Here is a 21,426-nt window from a genome sequence, read left to right as displayed (position 1 = left end):
TCAATTTAATTTAATGCCTGTTCACAAAATGTGATATTAGACACAAAAAACCAACACCAAAACAAAAAACCTAATTTAACTTATTACAAACTGAACTGGAACAATTGGTCTAAATGTGAAAACATAATGATTAACAATTGAACATCATTTAAAATTTTTTAATTTTTTTATTTTTTACATCATCACAAAAGCAGTATCATCAACAGTGCATCAATCAACAAAGTTTAACGCAATTAAAAAAAAAGAGTTTCACCAATGAACACACGTCTACAAGTTCACACCAATGCATGTGATCAAACTGCTCAGTAGAACAACTCAACACACAGGTTTCTACACCTGCCTCTTCATCAAACATTTTATATAACACTATCTGACAGTATAACAAATGAGAACAAACAAAACTGGTAAATCATGTAAAATACAAACATAACACCTGAAGACGAGAAAAACTGTTGTCCAGTTTAGGAACATGTTTCCGTAGACAGTGATACACATTTAAGTTTTTGCCCCCAACCATGCATGATCAAGTATTTTACTGTATTGTGTTGGATCGTATCGTATAGTATAGTATTGTATCAGATAGTATCATATCATAATGTATCTTATCATTGTATCACTGTATGTTGTCTCATTTGTCATTAATCAGATGGATTCCCCTGTCTCCTCGACGAAGGCGGCAGTACATTGCAGGTCTTCCAGCCCTCCGTAGAGCTTCCGGGCCGCTGGGATTGGGTCGGGCCAGGTTTTCTCTTGGAGCGCTTGGTGGAGTGGGCAGGACTGCAGCAGATGTTCTGTTGTCTGGCTGCCTGTTCTGCAGGGGCACTGCTCTGTGTCGCCGATACGGAGTCTCGTGTATAGGTGGTGTTTCAGGCGGCTGTGGCCTGTCCTGAGCCTGAAAATGGCTACCTGCTCTTGACGAGTCAGCAGGTAGTACAGATCTGCTCTGTTGTGGCATGGATGCTGCTGCTTCCACTTGTTCTGCAGCTTGGCCTTAATGATGGTCCTGGATTCAGAGTAGCTGGTAGACCTGTCCATCTGCTCTTTCGTAGTGCCTTCCTTTACCAGGTAGTCAGCAGTCTCGTTGCCAAGCACGTTGCGGTGGGAGGGAATCCACTGTAGGGTGACTGTGTGACTTGTGCAGAGGGAGGCAAGAGAGGAGGACAGATCGTCGAGTTCTGGATCTCTGTTGGACCAAAGGGCCTGCAAGATGGACAGGGCTTCGGTCAGGAAGACAATGTTGTGGCTGGCATAGGGGCTGACCTTGATGTGGGCTGCTGCTGTTTTCAAGGCTTCTGCTTTGGCTCTGTAATTGGTGGAGTACAGGCCGGTAGCAAGGCAGATCTTTTCTTCTCTGCCTCCTGGATACTGAACATAGACTCTTGCCCCTCCGTTCTGAATGGCATCTGTCGCAGAGCCGTCAGTGTAGTCATGAGTCCAGAACTCTTTGGGGAACTGGGTGTGGAGGTGTTCAAGGGTGAGGGACTTTCTTTCAGGCCCGCTTTGGGAATTTTGGGGGCCAACACCAGGAATGCTGCACTGGATGAGGGGAGGGGTTCCTTCACTCCAGGCAGGGGTGGCAAGACACTGGGGTATCACTTTGGGGGGTATGGTCAAGGATATCCTGATGTTGCCATTCTAGGATCCTGCTCTGGTGTATGAAGCTCCCTCTCTTAAGCCGTCCTTTTGTTGGCTGGGACAGTCTGACCTTCATGGGGTGGCCTTGCAACCTCTTGAACTTGGCAGCCTGGGTCAGGAGTTTGGCCTCCCTGCGGTCCTAAAGGGTTCTGGAGCTCTGTGATAGTTTCAAGCTCCTGAATTGGCGTAGACCTCATGACCCCTGTGATGATATGGGTAGTATCACTGTATGTCACAACAGATTTCTATGTATGAAATTCTGGTTGCTCTGCTCAGGGAAAGTGCACTGCTACAGTGCAGTGCCATCCCTTTTTTTTCTCCCTTTTTTCTGCCTCCAAATGTAACTGTTTTCCAATCAAAGTGGATTTTTTGTACAGAATTTTGTCAGGGACAACACTGGTTTTGTTGCTGTGGGTTCTTTTACATGTAGTAAGTGCATACTACACATGGGACCTTGGTTTATCATCTCGTCCAAATGATTAACCATCCAAACAAACACTCAAGGTCTAGTGGAGGGGGAGAAAATATTACCAAGCGTGGGATTTGAACCTGTGCGCTCTGATTCTCTTGCTTCCTAGGCAGACATGTTGCCATCAGGCCACAATCACAACCAGAGAGAAATTTAAAGAACAAGTACGTACATATGGGAGGTATTTGAAGATAAATATCAGGAAGATAAATATATTCTGCTGTGGATAAAATCACATTGAACAAAGAAGGACATGGCACAATATTTCCAGCACTCATGGAGGAAATCATGTCATGGGGCATGGGTCACAAATTGAGCTTCTCAGACAAACACAACCAGAAACTGATGTGCAACAAATTTAACATTTTTACAAAAATCAGCATGACTGAAACATATATTTGTGAATACTCTTTCCATTCTGGGACAAATATCACTGAAAACAAATCAATTCTGGATGATATGTCAGTAAACCGGATTTGGGCAAAATGCTTGTCAATAACCTCTGTATCTGACTGAGACAGTAAAAATAAAAGAACAATAATAACAACAGTGATAACAGATATCGATTATCACACTTCCAAGAAAGGGAGCTTGGGGTATTCACAATAAAAGATAAGACATTCATATGTATACACACATGTAATAAAAAAATCAAAAAATCAACCTGGATCAATGTATATAAAACAATATTGAGTAAATATTGCAATATTGCAAATTTGTGGGAAAATAGAACAACCCCCCAACCCAACCCCCCCCCCCGCCCCCCACCCCCACACACACAGAGCACTGCTGTCTAAATGACAGAGGGAAATGGTCACACATGTAAATCTATCATTAAAACTGGCAAAAACAAATAAACATGACAGTTGCAGTCACAACTGCAGAAAAAAAAGAAGAAAAACACAAGTCCACAGAGAATACACATATCAAACTCAGAGACTTAGAAGACTTTTTCAGACCCTTCAAAGCCAGTATTTTCTTATCTCCTTTTAATGTTCTTGAAAAGAAATGAACAGTGGAATGAACAGTTGTGTTGTTGTTGTTTTTCTGTTTGAACAAGTTCATTATCGGAGAATATAGTTTCCATTTTGTTTTTATATGCAGTGGGACAAACTAAGATTAACACCCTTCTCTCTCTTTCCAGTGTTAGTCCATTTTCTGTACTGATCTCCAAAACACAAGAAATTCAATTTTTCATCTGTACCTGTAAACTGCAAATGCCACATACACAATTTTATTTTACATGTGGGGTTTTGTGTCTTTGATAATTTGTTGTTATTGTTGTTTTGTTTTTGTAGCCCCAGTATTCAGGCAGCCACACTATGTTTTGTGGGATGCTACACGCTGGGTATGTTTTGTGCTCTATTTCCATGACCACCAAATAGAGCTGACATGGATTTCTGGATCTTTTGGTTTTCAGAGTTCAAATACACACAAAGGATGAAGCTGGCGACGGAAGAAGACCTAGGGGGGCACAGGGAGAAGACCTAGGGGGGCGCAGGAGAAGAAGACCTAGGGGGGCACAGGGAGAAGAAGACCTAGGGGGGCACAGGGAGAGGGAGAAGAAGACCTAGGGGGGCACAGGGAGAAGAAGACCTAGGGGGACGCAGGGAGAAGAAGACCTAGGGGGGCACAGGGAGAAGAAGACCTAGGGGGGTGCAGGGAGAAGAAGACCTAGGGGGGCGCAGGGAGAAGAAGACCTAGGGGGGTGCAGGGAGAAGAAGACCTAGGGGGGCACAGGGAGAAGAAGACCTAGGGGGGCGCAGGGAGAAGACCTAGGGGGGCACAGGGAGAAGAAGACCTAGGGGGGCGCAGGGAGAAGAAGACCTAGGGGGGCGCAGGGAGAAGAAGACCTAGGGGGGCACAGGGAGAGGGAGAAGAAGACCTAGGGGGGCACAGGGAGAGGGAGAAGAAGACCTAGGGGGGCACAGGGAGAGGGAGAAGAAGACCTAGGGGGGCGCAGGGAGAAGAAGACCTAGGGGGGTGCAGGGAGAAGAAGACCTAGGGGGGCACAGGGAGAAGAAGACCTAGGGGGGTGCAGGGAGAAGAAGACCTAGGGGGGCACAGGGAGAAGAAGACCTAGGGGGGCGCAGGGAGAAGAAGACCTAGGGGGGTGCAGGGAGAAGAAGACCTAGGGGGGCACAGGGAGAGGGAGAAGAAGACCTAGGGGGGTGCAGGGAGAAGAAGACCTAGGGGGGCACAGGGAGAGGGAGAAGAAGACCTAGGGGGGTGCAGGGAGAAGAAGACCTAGGGGGGCACAGGGAGAGGGAGAAGAAGACCTAGGGGGGCGCAGGGAGAAGAAGACCTAGGGGGGCACAGGGAGAAGAAGACCTAGGGGGGCACAGGGAGAAGAAGACCTAGGGGGACGCAGGGAGAAAATCCAGAAACAAAACAATGAGCTGAGATACAAGGTGGCAAGGAACAACAAACATGGCAATGATCCAACTGCAAGCATTGTTCTTCAAATATCAAAGTATTATCAATACAGCAGTCAGCAGGTGCCAGTTCTTATCAGAACAGAGAAATGACTATTTACAACGCTGGAACTGTGTATTTTGCAAAATAAGAAATTTACCCATACCATTTATTCCTTTGATTCAGCACATAAAATGTCACAACTTTACCTCAGTTCAACGGCTTCAAACTACAGCTTATTTGAGCAACAGTGAGCAAGTTTTTAAGCGATTTCACTACAGACCTGAATGATATTTGGGAATCATGCTGAAATCATGCTCTTTTCACTGGGACTTACGCACAAGCAGATCAATGTTGCTGTTGTGTCACACTGTAATATGGTTTCAGTAGCTGTCTTATTATTGGAGTTATTCACAAGCAGATCAATTATTTTATTTTTTTACCTGACTGTAAAAGACAACTGAAATTAATGATGTTTGGGTGTCAAACAACAGCATGGTTTCAAAGCTGTCTTATTACTGGGATTATACACCAGCAGATCTGCACCCACGACTTCGGTGGGTGGGATAAAAAGTGGGGGTGGGGATGTGGGGGTGGGGGCAGGGGTGTGTGTGTGTGTGTGTGTGTGTGTGTGTGTGTGTGAGGGGGGGGGATCTCCAACCTTCAGATACACAGCAGTGACAGGATCTGAACCTCACACCTTCAGAACAGGAGTCTAACGGACTATGGACTGCAGAACCAGTGTATCTGTCTGCCATTTTGGACATTCTGAACTGGAAAAAAAAAGTGTTATCATGGATTCTATCCCATGAATCTGAGCCATAAGTATTAGGTTTTGTACCTTCTTTGGTGAACTGGTTTAAATTACCCTCAAAACCTTTATTAATCCAAAACATTCAAATATGTAATAAGACTTCTGTGCCAAAGGCCAACAATCAGTAATGAAAAAAATAAAATACACAAAAACCCATTCCTGAAAGAAATCCATAACACACTTTAAACATACATTCAATTTGTACATAATGCACTGTATATTCATTTTGTATTGTGCATAGGTTTGCAAAATTGCAATATGAATTTTAAATACTTACTCCAAACAATATCAAACAGAAAATGACTTTTACATGGATAGGCACATATGAATAAGCGTCTTGTGTTGGGCGTTCTCAGACTGTGTGCAGCTTGCAAAGCAACTGGCCAACATAAGCAAAATGTAAATGTGTTGGGTCTCGCTGCTGGTCAGGCATCTGCTTAGCTGTGGTGTAGCATATATGGAATTGTCGGAATGCAGCGAGACCACTTTGAATAACTGAACTAGTTAACTCACTACTGCTGAACTTCCTACAAACCAGCTCCCTTCCTTAACTCTCTCCGGACTATGGAATGCGATAGTGGTTTCAACAATTAAAAATTTCTCCACCTTTTCCTCATGAGGTAGCATTACAATCACAGCCACACAGGGCATTGCGAACATGTCAAGGGTTGAATGGAAAATTTAATCGTGAGATTCCGTAACAACACACTCGCAGGCGAGTGATGGACTTCGGCACCCCACATGACAAGCTAATCTGCATACATATCGAAAATGGCGTCGCAGGAGATACAAGTGGAAATTTTTGGAGCAAAACAGTTAACAACAGCGGCTTTTTACTGCTGCTGAAGTGATTGAAATGCTTCAAACTGAAGGTTTTGACATGAATGAGGATGATGAAGATGTTGAATCAAGTATCTGCAGTGAAGAAAGCTACCAGCAAGAAGGTACTGACAGTGACTCAGCTTCTGAGAGCAATGAAGAGGGAAGGGGGTGGGCGGACACACGATGTGAGGAGAGGGGTCAGTGGGTCAAGTACAGGGAGTTTCATTCAGTTACTTTGTGTTTTGGATTTTTTGTGATTGTTTTCCTAACCCTAACAAATGGGCCGTCTGTAGGGAAAAACCAGGAAGAACACTATCCACCCCAAGTGAGTTGACTCACTCACACACATTAAACCACTCAGCTGCTTACTTCCTATTAACTGCGATAATTTTAAGCCTGGTATCAAAGTATGCTACAGCTTATACAATTCCTCTAACAATTACTGCTACTTATTAGCATCCAACAAGAATTCATAGCACTGTTCCTAGTTGCTTATAGTCCAGCCAAACGCACATGGCTATATCAGGACTGCCAAACCATATAAATGCTCAACTGCGTCAACACAAAACTCACATCTGCACACAAAAAACCCTAAAAAATACCAAGACAAACCTGCAAAACAGTTCATGATACATTATCATAACCATTTACTTGCGTAGGGCAAATTGGACTAGGCTGTGCCGTTTAATGTATCATCCCCAGATTACAAAAAATCTCAAAAAAGGAAAAAATAACAACAAAAAAAACAAACACTTCAAAGCCAAATAAAAATACATAAAAAAGGCCACATAGGCAAATAACACTGTAGAATGGACAGCTACTGCCTATCCCAGTGTTAACGATTTTCACCACTACCAGAGCAAAATGACTCAGATAGTGGATCATAGACTGCGGAAAAGAGAAAATTACTGTGGTCAACATCAACGCTAGTAGAAGAAACAAACTGTGGTCAACACCAACCCTAGTGGAAGAAACACTGTGGTCAACACCAACCCTAGTGGAAGAAACACTGTGGTCAACACCAACCCTAGTGGAAGAAACACTGTGGTCAACACTGACCCTAGTGGAAGAAACACTGTGGTCAACACCAAGCCTAGTGGAAGAAACACTGTGGTCAACACCGACCCTAGTGGAAGAAACACTGTGGTCAACACCAACCCTAGTGGAAGAAACACTGTGGTCAACACCAAGCCTAGTGGAAGAAACACTGTGGTCAACACCAACCCTAGTGGAAGAAAAATACTGTGGTCAACACCAAGCCTAGTGGAAGAAACACTGTGGTCAACACCAAGCCTAGTGGAAGAAACACTGTGGTCAACACCAACCCTAGTGGAAGAAAAATACTACTGTGGTCAACACCAACCCTAATGGAAGAAACACTGTGGTCAACACCAAGCCTAATGGAAGAAAAATACTGTGGTCAACACCAACCCTAGTGGAAGAAAAATACTACTGTGGTCAACACCACGCCTGGTGGAGAAACACTGTGGTCAACACCAAGCCTGATGGAAGAAAAATACTGTGGTCAACACCAAGCCTAATGGAAGAAACACTGTGGTCAACACCAAGCCTGATGGAAGAAAAATACTGTGGTCAACACCAAGCCTAATGGAAGAAACACTGTGGTCAACACCAAGCCTAATGGAAGAAACACTGTGGTCAACACCAAGCCTAGTGGAAGAAAGATACTACTGTGGTCAACACCAACCCTAATGGAAGAAACACTGTGGTCAACACCAACCCTAGTGGAAGAAACACTGTGGTCAACACCAACCCTAGTGGAAGAAACACTGTGGTCAACACCAAGCCTAGTGGAAGAAACACTGTGGTCAACACCAAGCCTAATGGAAGAAACACTGTGGTCAACACCAAGCCTAATGGAAGAAACACTGTGGTCAACACCAATCCTAGTGGAAGAAACACTGTGGTCAACACCAACCCTAGTGGAAGAAAAATACTACTGTGGTCAACACCAACCCTAATGGAAGAAAAATACTGTGGTCAACACCAACCCTAGTGGAAGAAAAATACTACTGTGGTCAACACCAAGCCTAATGGAAGAAACACTGTGGTCAACACCAAGCCTAGTGGAAGAAACACTGTGGTCAACACCAACCCTAGTGGAAGAAAAATACTACTGTGGTCAACACCAAGCCTAATGGAAGAAACACTGTGGTCAACACCAAGCCTAGTGGAAGAAACACTGTGGTCAACACCAACCCTTGTGGAAGAAACACTGTGGTCAACACCAACCCTAATGGAAGAAAAATACTGTGGTCAACACAAATCTTGTGGAAGTAACATGCTGTGGTTTCTATTTTGTCAAAGACTATAGCAACAGGCAAAACCAGCAACAAATGATATCGTCTGTGTCTCAGGATGTCGGTGGAGGGAGAGAAACAGTATGAGTGTCAAGAATACGATGGAAACACAAAGCAGGGACTGAAACCAAACAATGACCAATCAGAACGCTCCTTGCTGACAGCAGTGAGACTGAACGGTGGTGTTCAGTTCAACTGAAGGCCATCAACAAACATGAAGCCTTGCTGTCTGCCTCACAAGGGTCACATTCATTCTCTTCTTTGTCGGTGCCAAAAAGCACAAAATATAACAGTCCCGAAGGCGTGTATATAGCCTCAACAACAATGACATTCATTTAGATATATTATACAGCAACACGCATCACCGTCTATGGCAATGTCAAATTGCCCAAATTGCCACAATATATCTATATATATATATATATATATATATATCTATCTATCTATATATATCTCTCTCTCTCTCTCTCTCTATATATATATATATATATATATGTTTTGGTGGAAAACACATATACATCTTACACAAGTGACACAGTATGTTATTTCGACAGGCAGAAAATATAATTTTGCAGTTTGTACAACAAAATTAATAAATCTCTCATGTGAACAAAATAACTCATGCATTTCTTGGCTGAAACACTGTCTGTTGATTTTCCAGCGAAGACTGCATGCACAAAGGCTGGCCTTTAACTGCAGTCCGCCTGGTTCTTCACCGATAACACTGGGTGCATGCAGGCAACACGATCATTCAACGGGGACAGTTGTGATAAACTGCTCACTTCTCCAACAGTAACAACAGTAGGAATGAGACACACAGACTTCCCAGTGTTCCAGTGGTGATGTTGATTGTGTGTACATACTGCCCAGTTCTCTGACATCAACACTGACTGCACAAGAAGACTGCACAACCCATGGCAGCTGTTGAGCTGGAAAGCGACCGGTTGTGCTGGAAAACGTCCAGCTATGCGGAAAACGTCCAGTTGTGCTGGAAATCAACCAGTTCTCCATTGGTGATGCAGTCTGTGTGACATGGTTCCATGCAGGGCAGATGTAGGAGGGGGAGGAAAAATGCTGATAATGAAGTGTGCAGAGAAAAGACGAACTATAACTTTCAAGTCAGTAGCGCGAGGAATCTGAACAATATGTAAGGCACTGTACTACATAAATCCCCTGTATATTTTGATCATCAGTGTTCAAATATGGGTTATGATGACTGGCAAAGGGCAAGGACATGTTCCTACTGAGGGGCATGAGACGGAGGCAAAGTAAAGTTTTCTGGTATCGAGACAATGGCTATGGAACACTGGCAAAAGGCAAAGATATCCTAGTACTAACATGCCCTGAAAGACAAAGTACGGTTTTCTTGGTGGTTACAATGGTAAGAGAGACTGACAGAGGTGCGTTTCTCCAACAGCAATGCTTGTTACGGATGGTGAAAGCTCAGGCCGCCCTACAAATCTCTGGCGGCAGTGGTGGTGGTTGTGGGAGGCGGCGTGGTACTATTAGAACGGTGTATTTCATTGATGCACTGGGCGTTGTCAGGAGGAATGGTGAAGACATACATCATCATCATCAGGATATAGATGAAGACCACTATAGATCCTGCAACACAAACATCACAAAGATGAAGACCACTATAGATCCTGCAACACAAACATCATATAGATCAAGACCGCTATACATCCTGCAACACAAACACCACATTGATGAAGACCACTACAGATCCTGGAACACAAACATCACACAGATGGAGACCACTACAGATCCTGCAACACAAACGTTTATCACATAGATGAAGACCACTATAGATCCTGGAACACAAACATCACACAGATGAAGACCACTACAGATCCTGCAACACAAACATCACATAGATGAAGACCATTATAGATCCTGGAACACAAACATCACACAGATGAAGACCGCTATAGATCCTGGAACACAAACATCACACAGATGAAGACCACTATAGATCCTGGAACACAAACATCACACAGATGAAGACCGCTATAGATCCTGCAACACAAACATCACACAGATGGAGACCACTACAGATCCTGCAACACAAACATCACATAGATGAAGACCACTATAGATCCTGGAACACAAACATCATATAGATCAAGACCGCTTTAGATCCTGCAACACAAACATCACATCGATGAAGACCACTACAGATCCTGCAACACAAACATCACGTAGATGAAGACATCTATAAATCCTGCAACACAAACTTCATTTAGATGAAGACATTATAGATCCTTCAACACAAACATCACACAGATGAAGACCACTACAGATCCTGCAACACCAACATCACACAGATCAAGACATCTATAAATCCTGCAACACAAACATCATTTAGATGAAGACCACTATAGATCCTGCAACACAATCATCACATAGATGGAGACCACTATTGATCCTGCAACACAAACATCACATAGATGGAGACCACTATAGATTCTGCAACACAAACATCACATAGATAGAAACCACTATAGATCTGGCTACACAAACATAATATCATATATCAATATTATATCAGTATATTTTCTGATTCATTTATCTACTTTATTTCATTTCATCTTAACGCTTTGCGCCAGGCCAGGGCAGCCTCTCAAGGCCTGATCACCATGTGGGATTTACAGCAGGCATCTGCTCCTCTTTACAGAAAACATACATAAAGCAGATGTGGTGCTGTGTATATAAACCAGTCTGCACACTTTGATGCCTCCTTGAAACTGAAACAGTCACAAAGATACTGGTCAAAGGAACGAAGGAGGAATCAATCTTCATCAAAATCATTTCAACAGGGCAGAATCTTTTCCTTTCTGTCCCTCCCTCTGGTCCCTCTCCCCCTCCCTCTTCCCTTCCCTCTCGCCTGTAGTCATTGCTCACACAGCTGTTGTTCCATGTGTTCCTCATGTTCTGTGACTTACAGACTGGACAGGAGACCGACTCAGTTAAGTGCAAGTGTTGAACTTGCATGCATTCTTTTGAATCATGTGTGAGTGTGTGTGTTCCATGTGCGCATAAGCATGAAAATGAGATTGAGAAAGAGAAGAGTACGTGTATGTGTGAGAGAAAGAGAAGAGTTCAGTTCAGTTCGGTTTAGTTTCTCAAGGAGGCGTCACTGCGTTCGGAAAAATCCATATATGCTATACCACATCTGCTAAGCAGATGCCTGACCAGTAATCACTAAAAACTAAAACAGAAGAAAAAGAATCCATGCACACAGCATCTTTCCCCTTAACTCTCTCCGGTTGACGGAATGCATGAGCATTCCTACATAAAATGTTTTCAAATTCGGACGACGGAATGGAATAGCATTCTCCAAAAATAAAAATCCATCATGCGCTGTACATGTGATTTTGTGATTAGCCAAGCAGAGTGCACTATTCTGGGTCATTCCACAACCGAATGGTATGATTGGCCAGTCTGTAATGTGTGGCCTGTCTCGCACACATGCTGACAAAGTCACTGACCGGTCGCCTGCTTGTGTTAACAAAGTGGTGTCTGAAGCAGTGGGATCTCAAAATGTTGTGGAGTGAACAAGGCAGTGGCGGCAACGTTTTAGTGTTGCTGAAGTGCTTGAAATGCTACAAACTGAAGGGTTGGACATCGAAGAGGTGGATGATGATGAAGAAGAAAGTGAATTAAGTGCAGAAAGCGAGCAAGGGGTGAGAAATTGGCATTATTTTCCACATAATGGCAAAACTGTAAAAATAAGATGAGAAATTTGTTTTTTATGTAATAGCCCAACACGTAATAAACCAGTTCTGAAAGTTTCATTTTCTTGCTATGTATTTTGTATTTTTTGTAATGTTTTTTTTCCAAACCCTTACAAACAGGCTGCCTGTGGGAAAAAGCAAGGGAGAAAACTTGCCATCCCGAGTGCAGTTAAAACTGACACACACAACTGACTAAATGACTTCTCATTATCTATTCATCAGTTTATTTCTTACAAGTTATATGATATAAATTATTCATGCTTGATCTTTCAAAACTGTGTGTGCATGTGCATGTGTATGTGTATGCATGCACATACATAAGAAGACACAGAGACATGTGGAGTGATGGCCTAGAGGTAACGCGTCCGCCTAGGAAGCGAGAGAATCTGAGTGTGCTGGTTTGAATCACGGCTCAGCCGCCGATATTTTCTCCCCCTCCACTCGACCTTGAGTGGTGGTCTGGGCGCTAGTCATTCGGATGAGACGATAAATCGAGGTCCCGTGTGCAGGATGCACTTAGCGCACGTAAAAGAACCCACGGCAACAAAAGGGTTGTTCCTGGCAAAATTCTGGAGAAAAATCCACTTCAATAGGAAAAACAAATAAAACTGCACACAGGAAAAAAAAAAAAAAAAAAAAAGGGTGGCGCTGTAGTATAGCGATGTGCTCTCCCTGGGGAGAGCAGACCGAATTTCACACAGAGAAATCTGTTGTGATAAAAAGAAATACAAATACAAATGTTTATTTGTACACATGTAGCTCAACACCCATCTGAATCCATCTATCATCACATAACGACATGAACAGATGCTCAGTGAAACGACTACAACAACAAGCCTGAATGCCTGACTTCCATTACCTTGAAAGTAATCGCTCTTGCCGTCCTGGAAGATGTAGTTGATGACGATGACGGAGAAGATGACCGCCCAGAAGTGGACTTCAGCGAAGATAAGGTGGAACCCCATTGGCTGTCACAGAAAACACAGTCTGCCGCTCAGCTGTTTGGCATTTTGTTCTGCATGCAACTGAACGTGTTCCATTCTGAACAAAGTGTGTGCGTATGTAGACAGATAGATAGATAGATAGATATTCTTTTGCTCACACTATTCAATAAAACAATAGGTGTTGCTAATAAAGAAAATTCCTTTCTAAACATCAGGTTGTTTTTTTTAAATGGACAATCAAGAACTTGAATCCTGAATCATTCTGATCTGACAAGTGATTTGTGACATTTCATGATGGAGGCATGACTGCTACATATTTTGAGAACAGTCTGCCTTCAATGGTCATTATAGAAATCTGCCTTCAATGGTCATTATAGAAATATCATCAGTGTTCTCAAGGTGATTTATAGTAATGCAGTCAACAAAACTAACATCACATTTTACAAGGTAGTTTACAGTAATGCAGTCAATAAAGCTAATGTCAGCGTTTACACTAGTTCACAGTAAAGTAGTCAACAAAACTACCATCAGCTTTTATATGGTAGTTTATAATAATGCAGTCAACAAAAGTTACACGAGGCAGTTGGCAGAAATATAGTCAACAATGCTAACACCAGCATTTACAAGGTAGTTTACAGTTATGCACATTTCACAAGGTAGTTTACAGTTATGCAGTCAACAACGCTAACACCAGCATTTACAAGGTAGTTTACAGTTATGCGGTCAACAAAACTAACATCACATTTCACAAGGTAGTTTACAGTTATGCAGTCAACAAAACTAACACCAGCATTTACAAGGTAGTTTACAGTTATGCAGTCAACAAAACTAACATCACATTTCACAAGGTAGTTTACAGTTATGCAGTCAACAAAACTAACATCACATTTCACAAGGTAGTTCACAGTTATGCAGTCAACAAAACTAACATCACATTTCACAAGGTAGTTTACAGTTATGCAGTCAACAAAACTAACATCACATTTCACAAGGTAGTTCACAGTTATGCAGTCAACAAAACTAACATCACATTTCACAAGGTAGTTTACAGTTATGCAGTCAACAAAACTAACATCACATTTCACAAGGTAGTTTACAGTTATGCTGTCAACAAAACTAACATCACATTTCACAGTATGCAGTCAACAAAACTAACATCACATTTCACAAGGTAGTTTACAGTAATGCAGTCAACAAAACTAACATCACATTTCACAAGGTAGTTTACAGTTATGCAGTCAACAAAACTAACATCACATTTCACAAGGTAGTTTACAGTTATGCAGTCAACAAAACTAACATCACATTTCACAAGGTAGTTTACAGTTATGCAGTCAACAAAACTAATATCCCAAACTCACATAGATGAGGTCGACAAACACCAGCATCGGCACTTGAACAAGGCACACCTGTATGGCTGTGGAACTGCCGATCTCTATCCTGAAATGGTTGAAAATGACCATCTTCTCAGTGCCATGCCATACTGAAGAACTGTCAGGTGAAAATCACAAACAAGCGGTGCGTTAACTTCCAACAGGAACTGATTGGAGAGCTACCACCTAGCTGGAAGAGGCAACGTTTGTGTCATAAGAGAAATGCAATACGCTGAGCGGTGGCCTAGCGGTAATGTGTCTGACTAGGGAGCGAGTGTCTATCGGATCGAATCCTGTGCCAGACCAGGATTTTTTTTTTACTCCCCCTTCCACTAGACCTTGAGTGATGGTCATGGTGCTAGTCTTTGGGATGAGATGGTAAACTGAAGTCCCATGTGTAGCATGCTTTTAGCGCATGTAAAAGAACCTACAGCAACAATGGGTTGTCCCTGGCAAAATCCTGTAGAAAAATCCACTTTGAAAGAGAAACAAATACATGTGCAGATAAAGAAGCAAAAAGGTGGTATTGTACTATGGCAACACACTCTTCCAGGCAGAGTAACTCAAACTTCACACAGAGAAATCTGTAATACAACATTTGTAGATTTTAGATGGAAACTATCAAACACACTGAAAAGAGGAAACATCTGCATAACAAATGATAGACATTACATGTAGATTCTAGATGGTGATCTTATCCAGTTTAAAGGCCACACTCATTGAATATGAGTATATGAGTACACATACCATCCTTCATGTGTCAGTGATATACACATGACATGTAACTGAAGTGGTACAGACCTTCTATGATCAAGGCTGCAACTCCCATGTTCACTCGTATGAATGAGTAGGCTTCTATGTGTATGACTAATTTGTACCCAACCATGTAGGCAGCCATACTCCATTTTCTGGGGCATGCATGATGGGTTTGTTCTTGTTTCCATAACCTGCCAAATGCTGACGTGGATCATGGGGTCTTTAATGTGAGTATTTTGATCTTGTGTGTGCGTATACATATGAAGCAGGTTCAGGCAATAGCAGGTCTGCACATACGCTGACCTGGGTGACTGGAAACATCTCCACCCTTAACCCACCAGAGGGCGCTGAAACCTGGGGTCGGACACAGCAAGCTCAGGTGAGAATCCAGTGCTCTAACCATTCAACCACTACAGGTCTGGGTTCGAATCCCGCTTTGGCCATTTCTCCCAAGTTTGACTGGAAAATTGAACTGAGCATCTAGTCATTTGGATGAGACGATAAACCAAGGTCCCGTGAGCATCACGCACATGGAGCACTGAAAAAGAACCCATGGCAATGAGAGTGTTGTCCACTGGTAAAATTCTGTTGAAGAAATCCACTCTGATAGGTACACAAATATGTTAAAATGTTAAAATGTATGTATGCAGTGAGTGTGCGTGCGTGCGTGCGTGCTTATGTGTGTGTGTGTGTAGTCACATTTTGGTGTGTGTATATAACATAGATATAATGTTTTATGTTAACATAAGGCGTTTTTGTAAAGCACCTAGAGCAGATTTCTGGATTGTGTGCTATATAAGTATCCATTATTATTATTATTATTAAATATATATGCATGCACTCAAGGCCTGACTAAATGCGTTGGGTTATGCTGTGGTCAGGCATCTGCCTAACAGACGTGGTGTATATGTATACATATGGATTTGTCCGAACGCAGTGACGCCTCCTTGAGAAACTGAAACTGAAACTCAACGCCTACAGTCTGTGACAGGGAGCCGAATGAAGGCAAGGTCCGTGCTGACCGTCCACACTACTTACCCCAGGTTCACATTGTTCTGCAGAGCAAACTGGATTCCATTCACTACCTCTGGAAGCTCAGCAACCAACGACAGCATCGTCACACCAATGAAATACTGAAAAAACACACACAAAAACTGTAAGGGGAGGTGACTTTTTTTTTCCACTGTTACAAGGACACTATAACCCTCTGATAACAGTCCCATTTGTCTCCAGTAGGCTGCTGAACGCTGTTCTACATACAAACACAGGAACTGCTACACACATTGACACACACAAGGGGTTGTGGGGTGTGGGGGAGAGGGGGTGGGACATTCTGTCACACTGCTACAGATACACCACAGCCCTCTGATAATGATCCCATTTTTCTACTGTCGTTCAGTCAGGTTTCAGTCACGCACACATACACACTCAAAGAGACATGTAAAATTTTATGTGTATGACAGTTTTGTCTATTTCCCCCACCATGTAGGCAGCCATACTGTGTTTCCGGGGGCGTGCATGCTGGGTATGTTTCTTGTTTCCTTAACCCACTAAATGCTGACATGGGTTACAGGATCTTTAATGTGCATATTTGATCTTCTGCATGCATATACACACGAAGGGGGTTCAGGCACATGCAGGTCTGCACATATGCTGACCTGGGAGGTAAAAAAAATCTCCACCCTTAACCCACCTTGCGTGCCGTTACCAAGATTCAAACAAAGGACCCTCAAAATAAAAGTCCAACGCTTTAACCACTCAGCTATTGCGGCCATCAGGTGGGGTGGGGGTGAGGGAGTGACATTCTGTTGTGTTGTTGTTGTCAAGGGACACCACCCACCTCCGACAGTCCGGACTTCTCCAGCAGGGGCTGAACGTTGTTGGAGATGAGGTCGCCACACAGAGCGATGGCCGTCGCACACAGCAACAAGATGACGATGCTCTTGATGCGGGACCAGTGAGCAGACCCGTGACCTGGTGTCAGACACAAGTTTTGGTTTAAAGATCCCATCACACACAGACTGGTGACTGTTGAGTCAGAAACAATCTTTTTTCCTTTATCATCCTTTCGCTTTTTCATTAGAAATGGACTTCCTTTCACAGAAATAAAGAAACGAAGAGCTTCAGTTTCAGTTTCAAGAAGGCATCAAACTGTGCACATTGATGCTTGTATGTTGCATTACATCTACTTAAAAAAAAACAACAGTGGGAGTTTGGCAGGGGTGGGGGTAGCAGATGCCAGGGTCTAATTAAAATCAATGCCAGGACTTTGTCATTTATTTATATATATATTTGTCTGTTTTACAGTAGATATGGTGTAGCATCAGTCATGTGTCTTATCATCTAGTTTATCTATCATTATCTAGTTCATCTGGCACTATCTAGTTCATCTAGCACTATCTAGTTTATCTATCATTATCTAGTTTATCTAGCATCATCTATCGTTATCAAGTTTCTCTAGCATTATCTATTGTCCTGTTTCTCTAGCATTATCTAGTTTCTCTAGCATTATCCAGTTTATCTAGTTTCTCTAGTGTTATTCAGTTTATCTAGCGTTATTCAGTTTATCTAGTATCTCTAGCATTATCCAGTTTATCTAGCATTATGTAGTTTCTCTAGCATTATCTGGTTTATCTAGCTTTTTTTGTTGTTGCTTACCTAGTATCTCTATTATTATTCAGTTTATCTAGCATTATCTAGTTTTTATAGTTTCTCTAGCACTATCTAGTTCATCTAGCATCTCTAGCATTATCTAGTTTTTCTAGCATCATCTAGTTTATCTAGCATGATCCAGTTTCTGCTGTATGTCTGACCACAGAGGACAGGATATGCTCATGAGAACAGCCAGTTAAATCTTGCATCCAAAACCTAGTATGACACCTCCTTGAAACTGAAAATGTAACTGCCACACCTTGGCACAGTGAGGTCAGATACTGACTTTTACAAATCAAGCTGTAATCGTCGCACTTCAACTCTCAAGACACCAACGCAATCTGTCAATCTCTTACTGAACATCTTCATTGCAAAGCTGCACCGTTTTTGTGTGTATTTTCTTAAGCACTGTTTGCTGCCATATTACTTTTCACTCTTGGCATTTAAACCCATGTTGACTGCAGTCTACTCTGTACGAGATCTCTGCAAGGGAAAGAACTTTGTCACAACCTTTCAGTTAGAGGGGAGGCGAATATGAAATTCTGAAATGAATAAACGAAACCATGAAACTGAATTGTTGGCAGGCATTCAAACTTTCTTCATCAAGCACTTCAGCTTTCACACAAAAATGATCAACTGACAACAATAACAATAAAAATGATCAACTGACAACAATAACAACAAAAAATGATCAACTGACAACAATAACAACAAAAATGATCAACTGACAACAATAACAACAAAAATGATCAACTGACAACAATAACAACAAAAATGATCAACTGACAACAATAACAATAAAAACAATCAACTGACAACAATAACAACAAAAATGATCAACTGACAACAATAACAATAAAAATGATCAACTGACAACAATAACAATAAAAATGCACACAAAGAGGCATAACAGTCACAGAGAGAGACAGAGACAGAGACAGAGAGAGACAGAGAGATGCTGGAAACTGACCTCAGAAAACGAATCCCCACTTTTCACTGACACTCTCAAATCTTCACCCACAGGGCTTCATCAGGAGAGTATGATTTATATATATATTTTTTTAACCTGGTAAAATTGATGATTCCTAATTAAACCAAAAAAAAGTCCAATATTTTCAGCTTTATGGCCTTGATTATGAGGAAACATGTACAGATACGCTATCACTCTCACCCTGCACCTCCTTCGTCCTTATGCAGAAGAGTAAAAATCCTGTAAGATACAGGCACATTTATTTGTAAAGCAACACATTTCAGCTCTCACCTGCACCAACACCATACTCTTCCTTTTGCTGTGTCTCAAACTCATCGTAGACTTCAGAGGAATGTGTTTTCATGGTGAACACCAGTCCCACAATGTAGGCGATGGGCAGGATGGCAGCACACGAGTACACCAGTGGCGCCACCTTGTTGTCATACAGGCTTCGCTCTCCGTTTGGGCCGAACTGAAAAAAGGGGAGAACATTCATCCAACGTCTTTTCACATGAGGGATACTGGACCAAACAAAGCGAGGGGAAACTGTCATCATTGGAAATTTAGTGGTCAAAGCATAAGACTTTTAATCTGAAGGTCCTGAGTTTGGTTCCTGGTCACAAGAAAACATTTAGAAGTAAAGGATGATAGGCAGCAACAGCCAAGTGGTTAAAGCATCAGAGTTTCAATCTGAGTACCAAGTTCAAATCACTACCGTCTGATCTGTGTGTACATGCATGCAGAAGATTGAACATGCATGTTAAAAATCCCATAATTCATATCAGCCTTTGATTGGTTATGGAAGCAAGAACATTCCCAGCATGCACATCCCCCAAAACTGAGTACAGCTGCGTACACAGCAGGGTTAAAATGATCACGCATGTAAAGCCCACTCCTATATGCACACGAGTGAATGATATGATATTATATGGACAATTATATAGCACTTATATGCAGTCAGAGACCAAGCTCTAAACGCTTTACATAAACAGAACCATTTGCACAACAGGCTGCCTACCTGGGTAGAGTTGACTGACAGCTACTACTGGGCACTCATCATTCGTTTCCTGTGTCATTCAATCAGGTTTCAGTCGCACACACACACGCACACACACACACACACACACACACTCACTCACTCATACAGACAATTAAGAATTCTACGTGTATGACTATTTTGTTTATTTATGCCACCATGTTGGCAGTCATACTCTGATTTCAGGGGTATGCATGCTGGGTATGTTCTTGTTTCCATAACCCACTGAACACTAACATGCATTACAGGATCTTTAATGTGCGTATTTGATCTTCTGTGCGCATATACACACAAAGGGAGTTCAGGCACTAGCAGGTCTACATATATGTTGAACTGGGGGATCAGAAAAACCTCCACCGTAAACCCACCAGGTGGAACACGGATTGAACTCAGGACACTTGGGTGAGAATCCAGCGCTTAACTCACTCAGTACGGCCAGTCCTCTCTTCTCCTCTACACAGACCCCTCCGATGTCCAGTGGGCGTCTGAATGACCCAACCTTTAGCTTCCGTTGTCAGAACTGTGGTATTCTTTTTTTTTTTTTTTTTGCTGCCCCATCATCTGCACCGTTTCAGTGGCATTACTCCCACGCCGCTCATTTTAGATTCCCCCATACACGGCCACACCCGGGTTCGTCCGTCGCAGTTCCAGCGTCGGCAGTCCACAGGGAACCATCGATGTTAGGTCGCCAGGAGGCCACACACCAGAGGAGACCCTGCACTGCTGCTGAGTCACTTTGGTGGTGTTCAGTGGTGCCTGTTCTGTTTTAACGTACTTAGGACACCACCTACTAAGCCCCCTACTAACGACAATAATGGCTTAGTCGCGGAGCCAGACTGAGTGAGCGTCCCCTCCAGAGTGGAGACCGCCACCACGTCCCTCAAACAACAGCCACCCATGAATCTGCCGACACTGACAACATTGACAGGACTCACCCCAAGCACGGAAGTGGAGGGGTATCGAAACTGAGGTCACCATGAGAGCAGGGCATGAAAGGCCACAGACTTTGAGACTTTTTTTAAAAATTTTTTTTATTGATGACGATGAAGGAGGAGGAGGATGACGATGAAGACGATGTTGCTATGGAGGTCCATTTTGGTTTGGGACTGCGTGACAAGGCTGTACTCTACGCTTCCTGTCATAATGATATCCCGGCGTTAACCAGGCCCGAGAGATACAGACACTTGCAGTGTTGGTCAGGTAATTAGAGCAACACACCCAAAGACGCATCCTTGAAGTGGATGACACTCGACTGTGTGGTCCCAGTCTCCCCATTTAAGCCCACAGCACACTCAACTCTGGGTAGGAGCCGGCCACGGGCCGAAAAACCCACCTCCGCTGGGATTCGAACCCGCGTCCTCCCAACCGTCAGTCCGCGACGCTAACCACTTCGCCACGGCGGCTGGTGAACTGTGGTATTCTTTGTCAACATTCACCTCTTCAGTATAAGAGCGTTCTGCTTGCAATATTTTGATGATGGTA

General features: G+C 42.9%; 1 protein-coding gene across 3 annotated transcripts in view; it reads right to left on the bottom strand.

Moving 5' to 3' along the window:
- Positions 1 to 5,169: 5,169 nt before the first annotated feature.
- The window catches only part of LOC143299236 (uncharacterized), a 52,990-nt gene continuing 36,733 nt past the window's right edge, over positions 5,170 to 21,426 (bottom strand). For all 3 annotated transcript variants that reach the window (XM_076612441.1, XM_076612442.1, XM_076612443.1), the window contains exons 16-21: positions 19,200 to 19,380; positions 17,127 to 17,260; positions 16,325 to 16,419; positions 14,519 to 14,597; positions 13,073 to 13,181; positions 5,170 to 10,081 (exon numbers count right to left, since the gene is read on the bottom strand). In XM_076612441.1, coding sequence (XP_076468556.1) covers positions 9,930 to 10,081; positions 13,073 to 13,181; positions 14,519 to 14,597; positions 16,325 to 16,419; positions 17,127 to 17,260; positions 19,200 to 19,380 — 750 coding nt within the window. In that variant the 3' untranslated portion in view covers positions 5,170 to 9,929. The remainder of the gene's footprint in view (positions 10,082 to 13,072; positions 13,182 to 14,518; positions 14,598 to 16,324; positions 16,420 to 17,126; positions 17,261 to 19,199; positions 19,381 to 21,426) is intronic.

Source organism: Babylonia areolata, chromosome 24 (genome assembly GCF_041734735.1).
Source record: "Babylonia areolata isolate BAREFJ2019XMU chromosome 24, ASM4173473v1, whole genome shotgun sequence".
NCBI classification, from domain to species: Eukaryota; Metazoa; Mollusca; class Gastropoda; order Neogastropoda; family Buccinidae; genus Babylonia; species Babylonia areolata.
Note: the sequence above shows the minus strand (reverse complement) of the source record. Positions and strands in the feature narration are given on the sequence as shown.